The sequence below is a fragment of the Cydia pomonella genome, chromosome 7, assembly GCF_033807575.1.
Source record: "Cydia pomonella isolate Wapato2018A chromosome 7, ilCydPomo1, whole genome shotgun sequence".
Taxonomy (NCBI): Eukaryota; Metazoa; Arthropoda; class Insecta; order Lepidoptera; family Tortricidae; genus Cydia; species Cydia pomonella.
This window is the reverse complement of record NC_084709.1, coordinates 12,779,396-12,800,605: the sequence shown is the minus strand read 5'-3', so window position 1 is coordinate 12,800,605 and position 21,210 is coordinate 12,779,396. Positions and strand designations below refer to the sequence as shown.

The following is a 21,210-nucleotide window of genomic DNA, read 5'->3' as shown; positions in this document are numbered from 1 at the left end:
GGGATCGAGTTGGGAATAATAAATTGAATTAAATCCCCTCATACAAATATACCTAGCGTGGTTTCGGAACCTTGGTGTTGGATTATCATTTTGATAGAATATCTACCATCCCACTCATACAAAATTAAAACATTACGTCATTCTTTTTTTATGGTTTCGGAATTTAGAGAATATTAGGATCGTCACGTCATACAATGTCATTTGACTTCAGTACTCAAGTGGAACATGGGTATAAAAGGAGCCTATATCTAAATATAAAAAGAAAAGGTCAATGATAATACGATAAAATAAAAAAGAAACTTGATTGTAACCATCCCATTTATTTATTTTCACTTTCACCTACAATACTCGTACAATACCTATCACATAAAAACTACTTTATCACAAGTATACCCAGAAACTAAATTAGCAGCCAAACAAACAGCGTATAAAATAAAGTAATAAGTGTTTAACCATTTTAAGTATCATACGAAATAAATATTTCCCTAATAGTTTCATTGGGTATTTTGGGGATGATAAGATAAAATTGTCATGTTTAGGTAATTTAAGTATAAATCGGACACCTTGTTTTTCACTTTCAGTCTTACGTGTGTTATTTTATAAATTTCCGGCTTTCAACACTAAAAGGTTTAAAAATGTATCACAAACCTTAAAGTCTCACGGACTTTCGTGGTCTTACTGATAACCTTTAGTGACAGCATGGTTCCTCCAGTCTAATGCCTCAATATATCACCGACATATCGGCGTCGACATGTCGTTGTTGCGCTTACCCGGGGTATTATTCTACGATGCGGTTTTACGATTAAAATGTCAGTTAATTAATAGTCTCAACAGGATCGCTTTACGGTGGTCTGCAATTGCATAATCTTATGAAAGTAATTTTATAAAATAATATAAAAGGAAACTGTAGTTTTATCTGTCATTTTAATCAAAGCACCAACCCAAACGTAAGGTTAAAAAATAATGTCTTAAAGCAACTAATTGAGCAAGTTACTTAAAAATAAATGTATTTTAGCATTTTGACACAACATTAAATATAAAAAAATGCAATGTAAATCAATAAAAAATATAAAAAATAAATACATCTCTTAATGAATATTTCAGACACTATAAAATGACATAAATTGAGCCATTACATGCCGTCATTCATTACAGTATGGACAGTTAAGTATACATTGTATAATGTTCCTCGCATGTACAGACAAATACGTATTAATATTTGGACGTTTATAATGGACATCAATGATTTAAAGACAAACGTCAAAAGTTGCCACAAACTAAAATAAACTAAATAAGATAACAAATGGAATGTACACATTTTTGTCACAACACTCACAACCGATATAGCCTTATTTTTTTGGAATTTTTATGAAATCATTCGATGTATTAATGTATAATTTGTACAAATTAGTCTGAGAACCTTCAGGTCCGATGTACAATTTCTATTTTACAGAAGCCGTTACTTAAGCCTTAAGACTATACTGCCGCGTACAAGCTACGCCTTAAGCTCGGTTTAACCCCTAAAAAATACAGCTATAGGTACATTACTTCCAAAACTATTGCAACAATTGAGGCAAAAAGCACTTTATACGTTTCTCGTACTGTGTATCTAGTTTTAAGTGTACGAATACGAATCCAGTTTGCTGCCAGCGCGAAGATTGATTTACTCCATCTACACTTACTTAACTATTTTTAATCACCAGTTAAATCGCACTTTTTAAGTGATTTAAAAGTGCACGGGTCTGCAATTGGCACATAATTTCTAAATTGTGAAACGATATGTATGTCGTTGATTCTAAGCAACGGAAGCTCTATCAAGGAGAGTTAGCGACCAACATTTCACGGCTATAATTATTTGCCTAATTACGTCGCTGATCACATATACTTCGTGAGAATGCGGTCCGTTTAGGCGCGCCTTTATTAATATGCCTACTTGTTTCCGTCTTTTGGACAAGCCTACTCTATTTTTAAATTAATGTATTCCGGGATCCCGTAGTACGACAGGTAATTAGACGAGAAGAGTAGCTGCCGCCATTGCGAGAGTGAGTGACGTCACCGCGAGCCCGCTGGCCGAGCCGGGCTTATTAATATCAGCATTCTGAAATATAATTATAGTGAAATCGGATAGCATAGATACTAGAGAAAATGAGACATAATGGACGATTCCCACCGACCGGCTGGAGCCACGCCGGAGCGCACTTTCAATATGCCTATACATTTACATTACGTGTGGCCGGAGCGGCGGCGCCCGGCCGCAGCCGGCCGCGTCCGCGAGCAGCCGACCGGCGCGCGCCCGTACTAATGTCACATGCGCGGCGACTCCGCCCGTTCGGTGGGAATCGTACTTAAAAGCCGGTATACGTCTCAAACATACAAAAAGCAAATTATAATGTTTGTTTAATAAAACACTAATAACACTAGCATACGGAAACGTAAAGTAAAAAAAAAAACGAAAACAAAAATAGCATAAACATGGCTAAGACTACCACAAGCTTCTTAAATAATAATCAGTCCAAGTCCTTCAGAAGAACCACATTTCTTTCTTTTGCGATTTATATTTCACAATCAATGTCAGATACATCGAGTATATTACTATTAATACTTGTGGATAGGTCTATAACTAAGCAAAACTTGCACTATAGGCGACAATATACATACTTAAGGGGACCACTGATTACCAGTTCGCCGGACGATATCGGCCTTTCAGTTATCCGCCAAAGCTGACAATCGCGAATAACTGACAGGCAGATATCGTCCGGCGAACTGGTAATCAGTGGTCCCCTTTAAACACATACAATGTATCCAATGCTCCAGAACTACTATTCTTGACAAATTCACAAATAAATGCCCTTATCAAGTCAATCCAGGACCTCCAGCCTCATACGGGTCACTACCAACTAAACTACGAGGCCGTTACATCTTATTGTCAAATTGGTAAACAATTGATGTAAACTGAATCAAATAACAAGGTCGCAAACTTCAAAGCTTAGCTATTTCAAATGTGTTCGCGGCCAGCAAAACGTCCCACTTTGTCGCTTGTCATAAGGACGCCTTGACAGGTTATTCGTATAAAGATACAAGCAAATCTCGTCCTTATGGTAAGCGACAAAGTGGGACCTTTGACTAGTCACTAGACTTAGTAGACTTTGACATAAATGGTGTTAACAGGTTTACGACTTTATTTGACGATAATCTAATAAAAAAATTATGATAATCTTTCACCACACAGCTTTACTAATTTCAACTACATAACGAATTGATGTATGAACCGTGAACGTTCAACGAAATTTCACGATCACATGTACAAAAAGCACAACACAAGTTACTTACAACAGTGCCACTCCTTGGGCTTGCTTGTTGATCCTGGTTCAAGGGAATATCAGTAGTGTTAGTGATATCAGATAGTACATTTGGCAAGCAAATTATCATTTTATATTATCTGGGATATGAATACAGAGCTCGGTGACTGTGCTAGTTAGTAAGGTTAGGTTACTTAGTTTTAGTTTCGGACAGGGAACGGCAAACCATGGCTATTCAAATCACCCAAAACCTTAACAAGAGTTCTTAGAGAACAGCATTTGTTGCTCTTTTCAAACTTGGTTACTGTTGACTCAAAGTTTGCCGACCCATGGGATAAGGTGGTATTCCATCTGTCCAATATTTTGGTCCAATGTGCATTGCATCTCACTCTCATTAAGGAAAATATGAGACACAAATACACATGGGTCCAAGATATTGGACAGAAGGAATACCACCCTTAGGGACTTGCAAGTTCTTAAGAAGATAGTGGAGGTGGCTTCTCCAAACAAACGTAGTCCACATTTTTCTTTTTGCATATTCGTTTTTTTAGGGTTCCGTAGCCACATGGCAAAAACGGAACCCTTATGGATTCGTCATGTCCGTCTGTCTGTCCGTTTATATCACAGCCACTTTTTTCCGAAACTATAGGAACTCTACTGTTCAAACTTGGTAAGTAGATGTATTCTATGAACCGCATTACGATTCTCACACAAAAATAGAAAAAAAAATTTTGGGGGTTCCCCATATTTAAACTGAAACTCAAAAAAAAATTTGTCATCAAACCCATACGTGTGGGGTATCTATGGATAGGTCTTAAAAAATTATGTTGAGGTTTCTAATATTTTTTTTTTCTAAACTGAATAGTTTGCACGAGAGACACTTCCAAAGTGATAAAATGTGTCGTCCCCCCCCCCCTGTAACTTCTAAAATAACAGAATGATAAAACTAAAAAAATATATGATGTACATTACCATGCAAACTTCCACCGAAAATTGGTTTGAACGAGATCTAGCAAGTATTTTTTTAATACGTCATAAATGGTACGGAACCCTTCATGGGCGAGTCCGACTCGCACTTGGCCGCTTTATTATATATATTTTCTAAAATACTTTTACACAATTTGGGGCCCATTTCTCGAACGGTATTAGACTAATATTATTAGTCGACGAACTGTCAAATCGTATGAGTTACCATGGCAACACACTAATAACATCATGGGGCCCACACAGCTTTTATTTAGTTTTTATTATTTTTATTTTGAGTTATGTATGAGCTGTTCAATTTTTGTATAAAATTAGTTTTTCACTCCTTAAGGCTGCACCCGACGCCAACGACCTCGCGCGTGTCAGCGGAGCTTATACCCCTCACTGCACCACCATCAGCTGGAAAAGATCGAGCGCGCAGAACTATGCGCGTTTGAAATCGAATTTCGCTTGCTCGCGCTCGCAACGCAGCACAGGTCCGTCTAGCAACACGACTTGCCCCGCACTGATTATACGAACGAAAGCGGGGTAATGGTAGGAAACTAGGCGGATTGAGGCTTATTTTTTTAGGAATTGAGGCATAGTTTCATGAATTTGCAAAAAGCAAGAAAACTAAATCATTATATAGTGTTTTGTGAAAAAGATTGTAAAGTTTCATATATTTTGATAAAAGTTGCAGTATAAATAAGGATACAACTGAAAGAAATAGGGGTGACTTTTTTTTCACTTATTTAAATTAAAATAGATTTCCAGAAAAACCAGATCATCACTCATATCATGTAGAGTGGTATATATTTTATTCTGCTCAAAAAGTGTCGTATTTAATATAAAAAATGGTTCAGAGTAACTGTATTTAGCGGGAGGAGGAACCTTAATCCTATAATAGTAAAAAAAAATATGTTTAAATATTTTACATGTCAATATCCAGAGAGGAAAACGGGGATTGCGTTTGAATGGAGAAGCCGTCCGCCACTATCCTCTTAAGGTAAAAGCGCTAAAGTTGGGTAGAAGACTCACAGTAAATTCCTTGCAGGGCGTGGCCTTGCGGATGAACTTGAACAGCGACTCCACGATGTTGGCCGTGGTGGGCTGCTCGCACGTCTCCAGCTTGCGCACCACGCAGTGCTGCAGCTTTGTTAGCTGCCCGCACTCCTTATTCTGGAAAATATATTGATTAAACCCTGCCGCATCTTTTCGCCATCGCTATACGCGGCAACATTTCTAACTTCACAAATTATATGGTTGGTAGTCCTCAACTGTGCGTTTCTCCAGAAACTTCATGACATAGCTAAACTGTTGAATGAACTATCGCCTGCGGTATTTCCGGACCGATATGACCTTCAAACCTTCAAGAAAAGAGCGTACTCCTAGCAGGAGTAAAAGTAGGAGACATAGTCTTCCTTAGCATTGTAGTGGACGTAGTTGGTCCCGTAAATTAGTAATAATATTCCTTAGGATCAAGTGTTCCCAGTCTACCAAAGCTGATAAGAGAAAAAATAAATCCTTAAATTTTATCGAAATAATGTTTACATACAAGCATGGAAAGCTAAATAAAATCAAAGCCAAAAAGGATCCGACATGGACAACTGATATGTTTTATTCTGCGGGCTTACAGCGAACATCAAAAATCGAAATTTCATTATTTGCCTCCTGTTGCTCAAATAGGAGTGGATTACTAATGAAGGGTTGCAGGCCAAATAGATATAGACGACCGAGCATAGCGAGGTCCGATAGGGATACGTGGCCGGCAACCCCGTCTCTCGCCGAGATTTGTATAGGGCTTTTTTCAAACTTGCAATGAAATAATAATAAAAATAGGATGATGATGATGATTGTTTCATGTCCTAATGTGATAAGTTATTCAGTGCGTGGGGTTTTTAAAGGGGACCAAAAATTAGATTATTTCGGCGCTACGACGCACACCATAATTTTTTTTTTTTTGTGTTTTTTATCATTATTTTAGGGTTTCCTAAAGAGGGACGAAAATTTGATTATTTTTGTGCTACGCTAAAAACACACAAAAAAGAAAGAAAAAGGTTTTGCTTATAGGTTTTTTTTATGGTTAAATACCAAGACAAATACAAATACAAATAAATTGATAAAATGAAATATCAGCTTCACTCATCGCGCCGCATATGTAGTATTTCCGGACCTAATTTTAAGTAAGTCATGTCAACATTTCATTGCATGTTTGAGAAAAAACTATTTATTGTTGTTATTCTGTCCCGTCAGCCAGGGGACAATAGTAACGCAGTCATTGGCATATATCTAAGGATGGTCCTTACGGGCACTAAGAATGGTGCTAGTTCAGCGGTGCCACTCACGAATTCGAGCCAATCGTGCAGTCTAACGCAACTAGCTGCATCCAATCGCGCGCGTGATGCGACCTCATCAACCAATCGCGTTGTGGCGTTAGACTGCACGATTGGCTCGAATTCGTGAGTGGCTGCTGAACTAGCACCATATCATTTCCCCCGCCTCATTTGTCCCCACAAATTTGAATGACTTATAAAAAGCGCCTATCCCGTCTGTGTCCGGCGTGGACAAATGGGAATACACCTTTTCGATGTCTGCGTTAGCGTCTAGTCTTACAGTAAATCTGATTTCGGGGATGGAGTCAGCGGAGATGTTGGCGTTGAGCTGCACGTTGGGGCCGAGCGCCTCGTTGGAGCAGTTCTGGATGGCCTCCTGCTGCGCCTGCACGCAGTCGATGCCGCCCTCCGCGATGAACACTGACGATAGACACGTATATGGACGAATTAGATTTAGCGAGGCAACAATAAAATTATGTAGTTATATTAATTATTGTCAAGAGCCCAGTGACTACGTATCCTTACCGGTTTCTAGCAAATAAATACGAAAATGTCGAAAACACACCTGTCTGATGTATATGTACTTATTTTTAAATTTCATTATTGCAGATTTTAACCCTTTACCAGGCTAAGGGATATATATTTCCCACATGCGGCTCTTCAAACTTGTGTTCTATTTTCGATGAGTAAGACTGACATTCGATTGTCATTTTTGAACTGTCAGCCTGGTAAAGGGTTAACATCATTCATAAAGGCATTGTGATGCCTAAATTGAAGAATTTAATAATAATTAATAGTGAAAGTGAAAATGATTAGTCTTCAATTCAGGCATCACAATGCCTTTATGAATAGACATACCTAGACATAAATAAAAATTAACACCACATTGAAATTTGTTGAAAAATATTACAAGCCTTAGATTTCAACTTAAGTAGGCACAAATTAATGTTTACATGTAAATATATAAACTTTTAAAATTATGATGCTAAAAAGGAGCGAACCTCAGAATGAATGATGTTAGAAAGACAAAACATTTTCACTCTCACAATTATTTTCATTTTCTCATGCCCCATTCAATTCTTATAAACCCCTCCTGTTATCTCAGTAAGCAAACCCAAGCCAGCACATTACGGAACGGACAGTACGGAAAGGGAACGAACTCTGAACGAAGCAAGCCATGAATTACAGCATGCACAATTCTTAGACTCAAAATGCAATTGTAGTAACATATAGTGCTAGATTAATTGAAAGTGACCTATTGATATGGCTAAAATGTTACGCCTCGCTTGTTGGCAAACTTCAAGATTAAGTTTACTTTCGTACCATCGTCCACACAGTTAACCTTTTATAAGGCACACATAGATATCAAACAGCAAAAATGACCACCTTATAACATCATCTTTCGTATTTTGATTCTTTTGCATAATTTATCTTAACCTGACAATGAATGGTCTGTTAAGCGTGTTACTGTTAATACTCAATGATCCTGGAGAACCGTTGCAGCGAGTTCAAAGAAAAAGTTAAATTGCCTATTTAAAATGGTACCCACGCGCAATCCTGTCGCCATCCTTGAAGCAGACGAACTCAGCCAACTGTTCGGTGACGTTGTACACTATCTTCAAGTTCTTTTGTTCGTCGCTGGAGAAGCACGGTCTGGCAGCCTCCACTGCGACTTTGAAGCAGTCCTTGAACTGGGGCTTTTTAGCACAATATCTGAAATCAAACAACACTCGGTCAAAACTTTTTTTGCCTGAACATTTAAGTTATTTGGAGGAAGCGCTGGTGGCCTAGCGGTAAGAGCGTGCGACATGCAATGCGGAGGTCGCCGGTTCAGACCCCGGCTCGTACCAATGAGTTTTTAGGAACTTATGTACGAAATATCATTTGATATTTACCAGTCGCTTTTCGGTGAAGGAAAACATCGTAAGGAAACCGGACTAATTCCAATAAGGCCTAGTTTACCCTCTGGGTTGGAAGGTCAGATGGCAGGCGCTTTCGTAAAAACTAGTGCCTACGGCAAATCAATCAATCAAATATTTTATTTCTTTGAATGTGGTACATTGTAGGTTGGTATTACATTTTTTGATCAGCACACACGTCTTGGGATTAGTTTTAAAGTGGACCCCAGGCTCCCATGAGCCGGGAGAACGCGAGGAAGAAGAAGAAGATTTATGTTATGGATTACCCTCTTTTCAATAGCTGTTAAAGTCGGAAAAGGCCAGTAAAATAACAGTTCCACCTCTCGTGCACTTAGCACTGGTGGAATAAAAATCTCAATTTAGATCTAACTTATCAATAAACAAATAAATATGGTCGCAAAATTAAACAAAGTATCGGCACCGAAGGAAGTCACGCACACAAGTCAAGTCAAGGTATGTTGCCTAAATATTGCTGTATTGCACCAAAATGCCATTCAGTCATTTGTTTGTTCCTTACCTTTTAGTGCAATAGGGATTTAGGGATGTTGCCTGTAGTTAAAATAAATTATTTCACACTATACACAAAATAAAGCACCAGAAAATTAATGGGATGTCCCAGAAGTAAAGAGACAAATTTATTTCCATAAAATGTAATATCAGGTAAACGATAAAAGTTATAATTTTGGTTGTAAGTTGCAAGAAAATTAATTAAATTATTAGATTGATATCGCTTTTGCGCCCACAACCTCTTAAAAATATTTTTTTCTTAAATTGTTCGCGGCCCGTTACCTTACAGCTTTTCACGATTTTGCAGCCACGCCTTTGGCCATACAAAATGTTTTGTCAAAAAATTGGCTTTTGTTACAATTTTTTGGTTCTATGTCACATCTATATGTCTGAATGGAAATTAATGAATAGTTGTATGGAAATATTGCCTTCATGAACATCATTGGGGTTCTTTTTCACGCTGAGTACTTTTTCCAGTTAACTTTTATAAACTTTTCGTCTCTCTCTTTGCACGTTTCTCTTGATCCTTTATATGTCTGGAAGTGATTTGGTTCTTAAAACCTCGCGAAACAATATCCTCCACAAACTCTGCGGCACTACTTGGGGTGCATCCGCTGATTGCCTACGTACGTCGGCTACGGCCCTGGTCTTCTCGGCTGCCGAATATTGTGCTCCAGTATGGCTAGAAAGCGCACATGTTCAGAAAGTGGACACTAAGCTGAATGAAGCTATGCGATGTGTATCGGGTACAATTAAATCAACGCCACTTCATTGGCTCCCGGTGCTCAGCCATATTGCCCCGCCGCATCTTCGGAGACTGCAAGCGCTAAACAGAGAAGCGGCAAAAATACAAGCGCAACTTTCTCTACCTTGCCACCAGCCCTTCTGCCACCCCCCACCCCAACGCCTTAAGTCTCGCCACCCAGCCCAAAAACTGAGGAATTTCGACGTCAGACAGAGCTGGAAGTACGAGTGGAGCAAAATTACTGCTGGAACTACCCTACAAGCCATAGATCCCACAGCGAAACCAGACGGTTTTGGCCTGTCACGAAAGCTCTGGTGTCGTGTAAACAGACTGAGGACAGGTCACGGGCGCTGTAACTATTTTCGCCATAAATGGGGCTGGCGGGACTCTGCGCTCTGCGACTGTGGTGAAGAGGTTCAAACCATCGAGCATATTATACAGCGCTGCCCTTTGCACTCTTTTCCAGGCCCCCCGGAAGATCTGTTTAAATTAACACCAAACGCAATCTCGTGGCTTGAGACCCTGAATGTAGATTTATAATTATTTTATTTAGCAATATATTTTTGAAATGTTTATGTTTATACGCCATACGATTAAATAAATTTGGTTCATATCTGTTTTGAAACCTAGATCGTTCCTTTTTCATTCTGGCGACAGACAGCTTTGATACTTAAAGCTGTGTGTGTGTGTTTGTGTGTGTGTGTGTGTTTTGAGCTTTTTAGCGATAAGACCGCCTGTTGTTTACCTCTTCTTTATGTGTTGTATTATTTGTACTGTTTCTGTATTGAGGTGTGCAATAAAGTATATTTGTATTGTATTGTATTGTATACTTTTAATTTATCCGCTGCCACTCTGACGGACGTTAACGGAGTCTTATTAAAAATCGATTTAACTCGGTTAATGATTCGAGGTAGCGTGATTGTCCTATTTTTTTTTTGTTTTATTCCGAAAAGGTAAGCATTTGACCACAATCTCACCTGATGGAAAGTGCCGATGTAGTCTAGGATGGAACATGCTTACCTAAAAGATGTCTATTCACTCTCGATTTAAAAAGGTCCAAGTTATAGTGGACTGGGAATAGATTTGCAGGAAGTGAATTCCACTCCTTAGCCGTACGCATGATAAAGCTGGATGCGTAGCGTTTAGTGCGAATCAGCATTTCTTCCCAGAACCTTCTTAAAACTAATCTCAACCGTTTCTTCATAATGTCTTTTTATTCTATATATACTAGTTTGTCTAGCTCTTCCTTGAAGAAAGTGTTTGAATATATCTTTTTTAATATGAGACTCGTAAAATAAAGGCAATTGTGAAAAACCCTATTAGCAAGTGCTTCATATTCCGATGCTTAAATTTGAAAAAACGAATAAGCAATACCGAAATTCCCGCTTGAAATGACAGACAATGAAACCATAGAAGCAATGACACCAAAACTTTACTTTTGTTTTAGTAAAAATTTCAGCCAGTAAGACTTTGAAAGTTGTCTCTTTACTTCCGGGACACCCTTTATTAGAAAAACTTTGCAGTTATTTTTTCAACATAATTTCCATTAATAAATCAGATAGAAACTGTAGAGTAGGTAGTTGACTATGACGTCACTTGTTCTGTTTTCATACAAATTCCATAGTGGCTAATCGTTTCGGCAGTTCGAATAAGGGAACCGATTTGACTAGTCAGGCAAGGTATTATGAGCACCTTTTAGTCCTTTTAATAGTACCTTAAAAGATGATCATAGTGTGCTTGCCTGACTAGTCAAATCGGTTCCCGGTTCGGATTTATGATAACTGATGAGAACATATAAATAATACTTACTTCTTAAAGACCTCGTCCATTTTGCCGTTGGGTTTAGCAGCCTCGATTTCTTTTTCCAGCTCGCTCGTCACCACCAGGCCCTCCATGCACGATTTCAAGTTTATAAACGCTTTCTGAAATCAATAACAAACAAATTTTTATTTTCTGTGACGATTGGTCTGGCCTAATATTATAGTGGGTAGTGACACTGCCTTCTATGTATTTAAGTATTTATATATAAGTATGTAAGAGTACCCGTTGTCTGAGTACCTACGACACGAACCTGCTTGAGCTTACTGTGGGACTTAGTCAATCTGTGTAAAAATGTCATTTATATTTATTTATTTTATGCAGGTACGTAACCTAGAATATGACCAAAGGGAAATATTATTAAGGATTTATTTCATATTGCTTTAAGGGTCACTGTTCTGTTAATTGAATCATCATACCCTATATTGAGCACACACCTCACACAAAAGAGTAGATGGCTAAGAAGAATTTAATCCCGATCCCAATACCCCATACTAAATTGTTAAGAACTAAGGAGCAAAAAATATCGTATGGTTTTATGATTAATCAGATTGTACAAAGAAATATTTAATCGTTGTCAGTAGGAATTAATAAAGGCATTAAAAAGATTATTCCATAGTATTACAATCAGTTTTGTTTATTTTAAAAATTTCAATCTTACCCTCGAACAAAATTTTGCTAGCATGCATTACATATCCAATTAACAGATTGCTAGCATACAAAAAAGATATAGACATAAGTTATTAATAATCATAACACTGATAGATTAAAATTTATAATAGATAATATGTGTACTTATAATATGTCACGGCCGAAAGTTGCTACTAGTTAAAACAGAGCTACTACGAAATACGTGTTGACTTAATACGCGTTGGACGAACTGCTGTTGGACGAAATACGTGTTGACGTAATACGCGTTGGACGAACTGATGTTGGACGAAATACGTGTTGACGTAATGCGCGTCGGACGAAATGCATGTTTGACCAAATACGTGTTGGACGAAATGCGAATTGAAATATCATTTGGACGAACTGCGTATTGGACGCACAGCTAACAAATCAAATGATAATTGTATAATAGTTAGCTTAGTGACGTCAAGGTACTGTTTGAAAACACTAAGCAGACGCTGATAGCGAACATTTCTTCCTCCAAGAGAAGACCAATACCAAAAGCGTTAACAAAGTAAAAAAACGGTCTTAGCATCCTTAACACTATTTTAAAAACCTAACGAATATTTTTTTTTTTACTTTTAGTCACAGGTATAGAACAACCCTTAAGATTTTTATATTTTAATTTTAACTTCTTAGTAGCAGAGACCGAATTACTGTATTAAAATAGGTGGGTAACCTAACATGAACCACGACCCTTATCGCTAAGGTGATTTGCTCACGTTAGTAAATTATTTGCCCGTGAATGAATCGTTATGAAGCTTAGTAATTAACACTGAATAATTAAATCTCATTAACAGTTATAACTCTAAGGAAAGTTTAGTATTCGTTAACTAATAACAATGACTATAATGAGTATCTAGTATTTGTTTGTGTAAGGTACAGTGATGAAGTGATGATCTAAGACAGAGATCACCAATTACTTTCATCAGGGGTCCCGTTTTTAATGTAAAATGACCATCGCGCTCCGCTTCTACTTGAGCTTAGTAATCGAATTCGTACACCGCAATCTACATCTCTCTCTTGCACGTTACTTTGCTCGTTGTCGAATTGACGGCAGCAAACACAAAGCCCGGCATCCGTTTTATTAAATTACATACTGAGTAATACAAGTTACTGTTTATTTAAGGTTCGCATAAATACGTTAGCGGTTCGGATCCGGACCGCGGTCCGCCATTTGGTGACCCCTGCTCTCAGATGTCGATGCGACTAATTTATGTATACAAGTTTTTAGATGCAAGTACACCCCTTTCTTGCCATCATATGATTTTTAGCCAAATTGAATTCATGATACTTAATCATGATACCTTTTCACATATTTTATTGATCCATCGACACTGACGAGAATACTGTTACTGTTAGGCTCAAACTGCCGCGCATGACGACGATGGTGCGGTTTGCTCCGTATTCTCGTCCGGAGCTGCGGTGCACGATGAACCGCGTGCACAAGAATCCGCACGGTAGGTACTACGGCGCTCGGTGTGGCATATCCTGCGGCCCGCACCGCCGTGCGATTCGCAGCTTCACAAGGAGAGGCGAAGTCAATGTGTTGCGGTTTTTGCATACACATCAAGATTCTACAGTAAAAAGTTATAAACCGCAGCACCGTACGCCGCGGGGCAGTGAAATATCCGCCAAATGGGACTGGGCCGGTCACGTCTGCCGCATGCATCCAGACAGGTGGGCTTGAGTGTAGCTACATTTTTTTCAGGAACTTCTTCACTACACTACAAGGCTCCAATATGAAGGTACCGAAATCTAGGTGGGACCTAATGAATGCGTTATATACTTAGAAGTTTTGGAGACTAAGTGTGAGCACCCCACCACGCGCTGGAGAGAGCTCTGAGCATATCAATATTTTTTTCAACGTTTTAGCTACATAATTGTATGTTGAGCACCCCTACTAAGGAAAAATTGCTTAATAGTAGCATGCTTTCGTGCTAGTAATCAGCATGTGTAACAAGTACCATAAATTGAGTTAAGTTGGTAGCTACGATTACCAAGTGGATGCCAGAACGGCATGGACGCGGCAGGGCCAGACGGAGATGGCAAGACGACCTATTTTGAAATTTCCTCAACTGCATGATCGGAAGAGGCCATTTGTATGTATCCTCGAAAGACAATATAGGATCGAAAAATACAATAACGAAAAGGCCCACGGGGTGGCCCATGAGTGCCTTTCATAAAAAATAACCTAGTAACCTTGTGTTTGAATAAAGTTGTTTCTTTTCCGTACGTTAATCGGACCATCTAAGTAGAAATCGATGCCGAGTTACCTATACATACATTTGATGACACAAATTATTTAAGTAAATATGATTCTGATACTAACATACATAGGGTTAAGAAGCTTACGTATAAATATTTGGGTGAATCTATTTTAACTTGTCACTCGTTGTCATGGTTACGTTCTCCTGCGTCCTGGTAGCAGTATGGTTTCATTTTTATCACTTGTCACTATGCCCGTCACTTTCGCGCTTACATACTTATTTGATCGTGACAGGCATGGTGACAAATGATTAACAGCCCTCTAGGTCGGTTTTATGGTATTATGGTAATTAGCGATACACGCATTTTTGTGGTAGTTATTTCGCAATTCGTCATTTGCTTGAATTGCTAAGCATGTTAACGTTAGTAATACAAAGTGGTACTGTAACAGTTATACATCATGTATTCTAACAAACTGTCCTGGGTACTGTTGTCCCCTAGCTGACGAGACAGAATAACAACAAGAACTACAACCACCCATTTCGGTACGATAATTAGATCAAGGTCATATTAATTAGACCATAAAATATTTCATATAAACTGTACTTGTAAAACAACATACGCATCAACAACAACAACTTAAACTAAAAGTGCTATCTTAAATTCATTGTGGCATTAACGAAGACTGTTTTCCTTGAATGTGCCGTTGCTTAACCAAGAATGAGTGCAGTTTAATTACCATTGGCTGATAACACGCATCACTAGAAGACGATTAACCTCGCCATAGTGGCCATTAGCGCGGTATCTTTGGAAACAGTAGGAAATTAGAAGTGACATGACAATCGACATTTGTAACGAAATAGCCGTAGCAAAATGTAACACACTGAGCGGGTGAGACGGTGCTGTGAGTGTGAATAGTTAGCTAGCACACATATAACATTTTTACAATGACATACATATAACATTTTGATCGCAGAGCTGTTTCGTGCTTCTTACTTTATATTTTAAATTTAAAATAACTGCCACACAGACATACTGAGTAAAAAATATATTGAATTAGCAGAAAGAAACTGGAAAAGGATTAAAAATATATTGTTTCCAAACTTATAAAAACTTCGAATGTTACCCTCCTATGCACCTATGATATCGGGCATACAATATTACATTTGCTACTTAACCATTTAACTAAAACTACATACCTATTTGTTAACATTGTAATTGGTTTCATACATAAATTTAATATAATAAATAATCTAACATCTATATTCTAATTGTCACCATAATTGGCGAACATAATTGGACTTAGACCCACGTTACTATCGACTGACTTGATCTTTGACACCGGACGGGAGGGCAGCGCCAATAATAATAATAAGACATCGTAGTACCTTCGCCATCAATGCAAGCTTGCGGACAGAACCTAGTAACATTATTATAATGTTATTAAATTGTCCAGTAGTCATTTAGTCAGTGAACTTTAGACTCGCTGTACCTAAGGTAATTTACGTGAGCCATGATGGTTTAAAGGAAAATCAACTTAGAATATAATAAGCTTAGGTGGGAACTCAATTGCAAGCACGTTGCGTGTAAAACGAGTTTACGTTAGTCCTGTTTACTTCTTTATTATGTTTCTTAACAGTTAAAGTACTGAACATTGCTAAACTGTTTTGCATTGAAAGAAACTACTAAGGTGCAACAAATATTAATGATTCCTGTTGTGCCTGTGCTGTGCAGTGTTTTAAAAATATACACGGATCACACACATATCTGAAAAAGATTTATTCTAACTACACTTATCACGTTATGTTTATTTAAGTTCAAGTACTTATTGAAAATGTACCCCGCCTACAAAATTGCAGTGCAGTGCAATATTAGATTGTGTCACGAGGGACCAAAATGATATATTTACAGCGAGGTCGTACATTGAATCATGTACAAAGCAAAGGATTCTAAAAAAGAATCCTGAGCGTAGTGAGGGATTCAAAGCGTTAACGTCCAAGGTGGAAATAAATAAGTTTGCTAATGGACGACAATAAGTTTGGTGACACATACCTACTGCTTTTCACATTACCTACGACGAAATGATTATGTTCCAAAATATGATTTAAGCAAAAAAATGTAAGTAAGTATGCAAAAAATATATAAAATCACGTCCTAGAGCATGAAGGGTAATTTACCTGACAGGGAAAGACTTGGCCGAGTTAAGCACAAAATAAAATCTATACCTATTAATTTTGCGATATCCACTGGATAGACGACCGAGTTAAGCACACAATAAAATGTATACCTATTAACTTTGCAATATCGACTGCAAAGACTTGACCGAGTTAAGCACACAATAAAATGTATACCTATTAACTTTGCGATATCGACTGCAAAGACTTGACCGAGTTAAGCACACAATAAAATGTATACCTATTAACTTTGCGATATCCACTGGAAAGACTTGACCGAGTTAAGCACACAATAAAATGTATACCTATTAACTTTGCGATATCCACTGGAAAGACTTGACCGAGTTAAGCACACAATAAAATGTATACCTATGATCCAGATCATACATAGAGACGATTGTCAGAGTGTAGTCAGCCAGTTTCCCGCGATAAATCCACGATTCTGTGGGACTGACAAGTTTCAGGAGCGCTAGAATTAGTCTGTGTGAATCTAACTATTAATTTAACGAGATGAGGAATTTCATATCAATATAGGTCACTTTTATCGCCTATTTGATAAGCGGTAATGGGTCTAATTGAGTATCCGGCAAAGAAGCTGGCTTTTTAGATTGGCTGACTTAGGCTTAGAACGCAATGAGATTCATTTCTTGCGGTATCAGGGGGCTTACCGCGAAAACCGAAATTCGCAAATTGCGGGGATCTTTCTCTTTTACTCTTACTAAGACGTAATTAGAGTGAGAGAGAAAAATGCCCGCAATTGACGAACTTCGATTTTCCCGGTAGGAGCCCAGGACCGCAAAGTGTAACGTACGGCATGCTTCATGAGCACACGCACTTGCAAGACTGAAACCGCAAGAAATTAATCGCAGTGCGTGCTAAGCCTTTGAAAGGGAAACCGATATCCATTGGGCAAGACAGCTTAACTTTCTTTTCAGCTTTATGACAAGGAGTACAATATTTCTATAACACTGAGCAAGAGAGATGGAAATCGAGTTCTTAGACGCTTCGCCACTGGTTCGTTTTCGTAGTCAGCAGTTTATAAAATTATTATCAAATATAATATATGCCATAAGTAGGCAGATATCTAATAAAAACAATATTATTTAAATAGTGTCAGTTATCTTTTAAGTATTTATTAATACTATTTCTGTGCAACTACTGCATATACTCCTAGCGCCTATACCTACGTAGCGAAATTCGAGATGCAAAATTGAAATAAACACGTCAATAGATGAGAGATAGGTATGTTTACAGCAATTTACACAATGCATTAGGAAATTATACCTTAATTTATTATCTATCATAAAGATAAGATTGCGAATTACTAATTGATCACGGTGTTAAGTCCAAATCTATTGAAGGACAATGCTTACCAATATCTACATCCGCTTGTGAAAAATAGAGCAAAATGCTGATTATTGATAATAGTATAATTGAATGTGAGGCAACAATCTGAAGGTTGTTCTGAAATTGGTTGAATATAATCTACTACTGCAGAAGATTTAGGTAGAACTGCACATAGTAGTGGATTGCCAAGTTCGAAAAGGAAAAAAGTAACACACGATTCTGAAAAGTATTAGTCAAACCTTCTCTTATTTGGGTCAGTTTCAATCCATCCTCAAGCTAATTATATATCATATTCTTTATTGTTCTGATAGGTGACAATATACATCCGTATATATATATATAAATACATACCTATATACATAGACATCACCCATGACTCCTCAACAAATATTTGTGTTCATCGCACAAATAAATGCCCTTACCTAGGGTTGCCATCCGTCAGGGTTTCCCCGGATTTGTCCTAGTTTAGAGGGCGTCCGGAGAGCGTCCGGGGGGGGGGCTTCATTTGTAGTCCGGGTTTAAATATTTATAGTCATAGGCCGCCCGCGACACAAGCACAAGCTGTTTAAAAAACCTGTTGACATGTCCGGGTTCTTGACTCTAAAATCTGGGGATTTCACGCGTCTTTCCAAATTTTTGAGATGGCAACCCTACCCTTACCAGGATTCGAACCTCACTACCCACTAGGCTAGACCAGTCGTCCATATAGACTTCCAAGATATTTTAACATAGCTACTGTATAGAAAACAGCCAAGCTAGAGCTCCAAATGCATTATGTCTAAACGCTACTAATTATTTTACATGTCTACAATCTAGCCTTAAACTAGAAAGTTAATGTGAATTTTGCATTAATATGATTTCAGCTATCTTTAGATGTACTTATAGTGGTGTGTATGCATGATGTATGTTCCACCAGAGCTAAACAGTTTACTTGCCTGATACCATTACTAAATTAGTATACCTACTCCTAAATTAACCACATAAAATGACAAAATATTTGTTAAATCTAAGGCCTAAGTCAAGTCTTGAGTGGGCTCAAGCTCAGAATGACATCAGAAAATCTCATCAGCCATTTTTCCAGTAGTAGCTAGAGGTTGAGACCTCTTGAAGTTGAAACTTCAACCTAATTCAATCAGATATATCATCATAGGTATAAACACTTCAAAAAGAAGGTATCAAAGAAATTTCATGGTTAAACTGTAAGCCTTGGTCACTTTTTCTTAGTATATGGCATTTATTTCAGTTTATAATTATTATAGTAGTGTTTCTACTTGAAATAAAAGCAAATTAAAAATATTTTCTGAAAATAATTTAATTTGTTATAATACCGTTAATAGTAGGCACATGCAGGCAGGCGAAGGAGGCCCTCCCGACAATCGAACCCGGTTTCTCGAGGAGGCTGAGACAGCTGAAGAGGCCACAGCTCCGGCTGTTGACTGGGGCCATAACCGGCCACACCCCACTAAACAAACACCTACTAACCCTACGTGTTACAGATAACCCCCTCTGTAGAGCGTGCATGGAGGCAGAGGAGACAGCCGCCCACGTCATTCTTGAATGCCCAGGGTTGGCAGAGTACCGGGCACAATACCTCGGTTCTCCGGGGTCTCTCCCAGAAGTCGTCGGCAACATCAAGGGTCTGCTAGGCTTCTTGGTAGAGTTGGGTTGGCAAGAGTAGTACCGACAACCCACCACGCAAAATAGGCAATACACGCAGAATTACGACGTCGACTTGCGGAAACCAAGCCCGTGAATACCAATACCAAATACCGTTAATAGTATGGTTAAAACAGTTTGAAATAAGAATTTAATTTCCTGTTTTAATATTATATTGTGAAAACAAAGCTGTATTCCCATTAATCCCCACTGGACAAAGAGGGGTATAGGTGCATTCATATGAGTAATTCCCATCTGCTCCCGCCTCACATATGGCGGTGGTCACATGAGGGTGGGTACAAATGGGAATACACCAAAACCAAATATTCCTTCACATTGATTGGGGGTTTAGCCAGTTAGGACAATGACTGCAAGAGACAACTCACTGACTACAAGAGACAACTCACCTCAGCATTTCCAAAAGCATCGGGTCCTCCATTCTTGGCACACTTGTCCTTAAATGCAGCTGCAGATTTGTTCTTAATCTCATCAAGTTGTGTCTTGTCCACCTTGCCCTGGAGTTCCGGAGGCAGGTTCTCTAATGCTGTGTTCACAGCTTGTTCTTGGTCAGCATCCAACTGAGCCCAGACCGCCCCTGGGTATTACAAATACAATGACATTACAGATTATACTTTTACTCAAGCTCTCTGTTGAAAGAATGCCTCACTTATAAAGATTACTATTTAAAATGGAAACATGTAAATAGATTAAGGAGCATTACCTGTGGGGCAAATACTATTATAATAAATATAAGATATACTATTTACAATTTTTTGTTACAAATTTGATACCTTTTATTAAAACAGTGATTTACTAGGTAGGGGCAGCCCTTCATCGGATCCACATTCACATAAAATAAACCTTACCATTCAAGTATATAAGTACCATACAGGGATAAGTTCGCCTTTGTTGTATTTAATTTACTCTGTAACTGTGTTTTTCGTGTTTTTATTTCTATGTACAATAAAGTATATACATACATACATACATACATAAGTAAACCCGGATCTTACGTTCAAAGTAATATAGTAAACGACCTATAAGGTCAAAAACAGACTTCAGTAATTATTTTCCGTAATCATAAATTAACTCAAGGGTAAGTTGTACATATTATAAACAAGAAAACACTTACCTAATAGAAATACCGCTACAATAACACTCTTGTCAAACATATTGACTCAAGAGAAAAATTTAATTTATAAATAAGATCACTTCACGTAAATTAAAGCAATATAACATAAATATGTTTAAAAAAACGTGTTAATAATTTGTAGCTAAAATCGATTTATCACACATCCTACTCCATGCCGAGTTAGACGAAGACTGTTTTTTTTTAATGATAATAACATGACATTACTGCCGAGTCGATCAGCCGAATAACCAAAAGGGATCTACAGACAAATGTACTTCGATTTGTCGTTGCGGTCGTGCTTGACCACGGCGCACGACGCATGCCCATAGATTTAGAATACTATAGAAATATAATACTCTGGCATAGCCAAATTAGACCGCGGGCCAGGAGCATATAAATAAATAAATAATAATAATAATAAATAATAATAATAAATGGGA

General features: G+C 38.0%; 1 protein-coding gene across 2 annotated transcripts; it reads right to left on the bottom strand.

Moving 5' to 3' along the window:
* Positions 1–300: 300 nt before the first annotated feature.
* LOC133519852 (27 kDa hemolymph protein-like) lies at positions 301–21,000 on the bottom strand. Of its 2 annotated transcripts, XM_061853990.1 has the most exons (8): positions 20,771–21,000; positions 20,046–20,233; positions 11,576–11,688; positions 8,145–8,308; positions 6,876–7,015; positions 5,301–5,441; positions 3,331–3,363; positions 301–2,098 (listed from the first exon to the last, which is right to left on the bottom strand). In XM_061853990.1, the coding sequence occupies exons 1-8, from the start codon at positions 20,808–20,810 to the stop codon at positions 2,009–2,011; spliced, it is 909 nt and encodes a 302-aa protein (XP_061709974.1). In that variant the 5' UTR covers positions 20,811–21,000; the 3' UTR covers positions 301–2,008. The 2 variants fall into 2 exon arrangements, with proteins under 2 accessions (XP_061709974.1, XP_061709975.1); XM_061853991.1 differs by lacking the exon at positions 3,331–3,363 and having other exon boundaries at positions 20,771–20,971.
* Between the last annotated feature and the right edge of the window lie 210 nt (positions 21,001–21,210).